The 4,742-nt window shown below is 44.3% G+C and overlaps 1 protein-coding gene across 3 annotated transcripts; it reads left to right on the top strand.

Moving 5' to 3' along the window:
* The first annotated feature begins 993 nt into the window (after positions 1 to 993).
* On the top strand, positions 994 to 3,760 carry LOC124658458. 3 transcript variants are annotated; one of them, XR_006989201.1, is made up of 4 exons: positions 994 to 1,229; positions 2,386 to 2,519; positions 3,128 to 3,253; positions 3,399 to 3,760. XR_006989201.1 is itself a non-coding variant. In XM_047196787.1 (4 exons), exons 1-4 carry the CDS (start codon positions 2,421 to 2,423, stop codon positions 3,595 to 3,597), a joined length of 351 nt encoding a protein of 116 aa, XP_047052743.1. In that variant the 5' UTR covers positions 2,203 to 2,420; the 3' UTR covers positions 3,598 to 3,760. The 3 variants fall into 3 exon arrangements, 1 of the variants encoding a protein (XP_047052743.1); XR_006989200.1 differs by having other exon boundaries at positions 2,386 to 2,553; XM_047196787.1 differs by lacking the exon at positions 994 to 1,229 and having other exon boundaries at positions 2,203 to 2,553; positions 3,399 to 3,446; positions 3,554 to 3,760.
* The last annotated feature ends 982 nt before the right edge of the window (positions 3,761 to 4,742 follow it).

The following is a 4,742-nucleotide window of genomic DNA, read 5'->3' as shown; positions in this document are numbered from 1 at the left end:
ATGGCCATAACAGCTAATTCATGATGCCTTAAAATGATTGGTTGGCCACCTAAAAGATTTCACCGTATGCGCCGTGTCCATGTCCGCCTACGTGTCATGTCTATGTGTCGACTTTCGCTGACGTGTCCAGATATATGACTAAGCTTAGTCTTCATTGACATGTGGAACACATTGACCATATAGGACATGTTGACAGCCTGTATGACATGCGGGAGCCACAAGGATTATATCATTTGATTCGTGGGCACTCCTCTTTACCCAATCAGAAGACAACAAATAGCTGCCCACGGATCAGCGTCCATACCTCTCCATCTAACACCACAAATACCCCGAAATCTGAACGCACCTACTGTAATCCCGCGCTGCATTTGTGCTCACGCGGCAAACGAATCTAAATGTAAATTGGGTCGAGCAAGGTGGCGAGACCAAATCAAGCCCACACGCGGGAGATGAAATGTTGAGCGGGAGGCCACATTCCCTTCCAGCTCGAGCCCCACCCAACCGAATAGAATCACTCCCCCACGACCTACCCCTCTTCCACCGCCTCCTCCCTCCCATTTCCTCCAACGCCGGCCAAGATCCCGGCCAACTCCGGCGACGCCCTGCCCCGCTGACCCCCGCCCCTGAACCCCCTCCTCCACCTCTATCTATTCCACCCCGTCGAACCTCGAAATCATGTGCCCCAACACAAACCCTAGTCCGGGATCCGGGTGGAGCTGCAGGAGGTCTATGGAGATGGCGGCGCCCCTGCAGCGAGCGGTGGTGACCCGGATCGGACGACGAGGGAACAGATGTTAGCCCCGCGGCGGCTATGCCGAGAGATCTCCTCCACATCCAGGGCGGGCAGTGCGGGAATCAGATCGCGGCCATGAACAGCATCCATCTGCCCGCATGCGCGAAGGTCTTCCCCACCCCCTTCTCTCCAAATCCCTAGAGCCCTACCTCCCTGGCTCCCTCTGACTCTCCCGTCTTTCTTCCACAGGGACGCCATGGGCGAGTCCTCCACGACCTCGGTGCCACCATACCCCCCTCGTTCGGATCACGCAGCCGCCGGATCCGCTCCTCCCCAACAAGGCCACCGCGAGATGCGCTCCTCTTCGACAAGGCCGCCGCCGGATGCCTCCTCCTCGGCAGCCACCGTCCCCGGATCCAGCTCTACCTGGCTTGCTCCTCCGGCAAGAACATCGGCAGCAGCAGGATCTATTCTGGACCTGAACCCCAAGTCCCAGGTCGCCAGTGTTTTATCTCATCCTCGTCTCCATGGTTGGTCAGATCCCAGCGCGCAGGATTTGTTTTTTTTTGCTTATCTCTGTCAAAGCGTTTGATTAGTTCTTGCTGAATCTTTCGGAATGGTGTACCAATGATGAATATGGTAGAAAGGAGTACAAGCAATGCGGTTCCTATTATTACTACCTGGATTTGTGACTGCGAAGAAAGTCTCATATAATTGCTAATTATGCCTAGCAGCTAGCAGTTGGCCTATTTAAGAGCTATTAGTATTTACTACCATGATTCTTATGACTGCTTGGATGTTCTCTGTTCATAGCACACTCTTGTACTGCTAGACGTGGAGTACCGTGGGGCAGTAAACAGTAACATTTCCAGCACTAGCATGTCAGATGGAGCTTGTTTTGTTTGTCCCCACATATATCAAGAATGGTGCATCATCACCATCATATTACCTCTCTGTGGGCGCTAGCTTAGTGAACTGGGCACCGTTGAACTAGCATATCTAAGATTTTATCTTCATGTACTATATTTAAAAAGGAATGAAGAGTGAAATATCGCTATAAATTTGAAGTTACTTTCTTTCTTTGAAAATTGTACCTTGCCGATGGCAGCATTACCTTTATTTCAGTCAATACCTATTACTTTTCTAGAAACTGATTTTTGTAACCATCTTTAGAGGATCTCTGAATTGCTAGCATAGTTTATAATGGTAATAATGTTATGCAAGTTAGGCTGCACATGCATAGTTCACTGTTCCCTTTTTATTTTCTTCTTGGTCTTTCTGGTGCAATAATCTAATGTGGGTCTATGGCTGCACTGTGTGATGCCTTAATTTCCTGAACTATCTAATTACTCGTTGAACCACATTCACAGTTTGTGTAAGAAATAGTGAACACTGTGAGTAATATCTTAAAACTTTTTGCGGATTGTTTATTTGTTGTTGCATTCCACCTACTATTTTTTCAGATAAGCTGATACTACAGCAGCATACTCTTGTATACTTGATGGTTAACATCAATCTATCCTTACACTCACAGCACCCTATATCACTAACACTATTTGTTTAAGTACACAAACTCTCTCTTAGTCCTTTTGCTTCATGTTCATCTTTTTGGTCTCTTGCTAATGGCTTCTCATTTGTGTGTTGTGTTGCAGAACTAGAGCAAGGGAAGCAGTAGGTGGAGGTGAAAATGCATCGATATTCGGCCAGGCCAACTACTACAAGCTGCTCACCGAGGTTCCAAGCACAAGCAGATAATCCATCTGTCAATGCTCCAGGAATGACTTCCGTACGTCCTCTCCATCTCTGTATGCACAGCATATGTAAGTGCCATATATAACTGATTAGTTACTCTTTGAGACACCATGGAACTGTTAGGTGCCCATAAATTTGTAGATGCCCAAAATCCAAAGCATGTCAAATTTGTATACAAGCTTAGAGTTGTAAGCATCAGCAGAAATAGAAAAGTGACAGAATAAATAAGTAACTTGAACTCACAGCTATTAGTATTGCTAGCTTTGTTACTTTATTTTATTTTTATCAACCTTAGCTTGGTTGTTATTAACTTTGTTAACTAGATTTGTAGGTTCAAGTTGCATGTCTAACTGATTTATGTAATCTATAGAAGTTCAGTAAATTAGGATTACAGTCGATGCACCTGAGATGTCTGTGCATGCTGCAGCTAAAAGCCCAAAAGTATCCCCACATTCTTGTCAATGCTGGCTTTAACGGTGCAGTTCTTGGAATCTGAGTTTTAGTTAGCTCTGGTAAGCTATTACTCCCTCTGGTCTCTTTTAATTGACTCGGATTTAGTACAAATTTGTACTAAATTTGAGTCAATTAAAAAAGAACGGAGGGAGTACAACACATGCTCACAGCTAACTCCTCTTTGAATAGTAGATACTTGCATGATGTATTTGGAGCCTGCTAAGTTCGTCGCAAAGCTGAGCGAACTGAAAACGGATGGAAGCTCCTGCTATTCTAGTGCAATCTTGGTGCTGGGTACTTTTCCAACTCAGGAAGGTAAAGAATGGAGGCGACTTCATGTTATTACTTGTTTTGCGATTAATGTCTGGTGCTTGTTACTGTCTTCTTTGTTTACAATGTAGTTCGTACCAAAAGAAATATCATTGTGTCTGCAGCCTAACTTATCCTTTTTAACATGCAGTTTTGAGAAACTGCAAGAAGACGCCTTCACTTATGCCTTCATCCTCAAGTTAGTGGCCCTTTTTCAGGGAATTTCTGAAGCAGCAGCGATTCTGTCAAGTGATGCTTATGATGTTATTCTATATCTGGTGTTTTACTCTCTGAGCTGACCTGTAGGTACCTATGGTTGTTTACTCTTTGACAGTATGGAACATAGCTGAAGTTCGAAGAACTATAGGCTGAAGAAATTCGGTTGTACTGTTACTCAACAAATAGCAGCTCTTATCTTATGATTATATTATGGTGTTTGTTTCTCTCTTTCTGACAGGAATATTGTAATAGACTTAGCTGTTACTTGATGAGTGTTGATCTGTCATTTTTAGATATTCGTTTTTAGTATATTGTAATGAAAACTGGGTTGTTATTTATCTAGAATGTTGTAGGCTTTGAACTGTACTGGTGTTGCTGATATGAAAAGAAATGTATTGGGCTCTAAAAGGGCTAGTCCCAACGACTCATTTCAAATCTCAACAAAATATAGGAAACGAAAATGGAAAGGCCAAGACCCATAAGAAAACGGATGTAAAAAATCTGAAGCGGTAGAAAGAATTGGAATTTTTAAAGGCAAAGGCCCAAGAAGAAACAGTTCGCAGTTTTGGATTCGGCCCATGTAAACGGTAGAACTGGACTGGGCTGATTTCGATGTATGTCCTGCCACGTAGGATTTGCCACGTTGGGTTGGATCTGACGTGGATAGGCAAGCCAGCCCGTGACCAACATTTTGGTCATATAATCTACGACCATCAATTTTGGTCGTAGAGGACTAAGACCATTTAAATAAAAAGGTCGTCGTGCGCCGTCAGTGACGCTCAACTGGCGACCAACAGTTATTGGTCATGGCGTGGTCACAGAAGGTGCATAATGACCTTTCAGCGACCAATATGGAGGGTCGCAAGTCACCATATTTCTTGTAGTGCGCTGCTGCTAAATGGGACCCGCATGTCATCCTCTATGCACTATAAAACTTTCTTTTCTTGAATTATTTTTCGCACCTCATATTTGGTCACTTGCCTTTTTCTTTCGATCCCCTGCCGCCTCTCAAACGGTGATACCGCTGCTGCTAAATGGGACCCGCATGTCATCCTCTATGTACTATAAAACTTTCTTTTCTTGGAGTTTTTTTTGGCACCTCAAATTTGGTCACTTGCCTTTTTCTTTCGATCCCCTGCCGCCTCTCAAACGGTGATACCGCTGCTGCTAACTGGGACCCGCATGTCATCCTCTATGTACTATAAAACTTTCTTTTCTTGAATTATTTTTGGCACCTCATATTTGGTCACTTACCTTTTTCTTTCGATCTCATGCC

The sequence above is a fragment of the Lolium rigidum genome, chromosome 5, assembly GCF_022539505.1.
Source record: "Lolium rigidum isolate FL_2022 chromosome 5, APGP_CSIRO_Lrig_0.1, whole genome shotgun sequence".
In the NCBI taxonomy this organism is placed as follows: domain Eukaryota; kingdom Viridiplantae; phylum Streptophyta; class Magnoliopsida; order Poales; family Poaceae; genus Lolium; species Lolium rigidum.
Note: the sequence above shows the minus strand (reverse complement) of the source record. Positions and strands in the feature narration are given on the sequence as shown.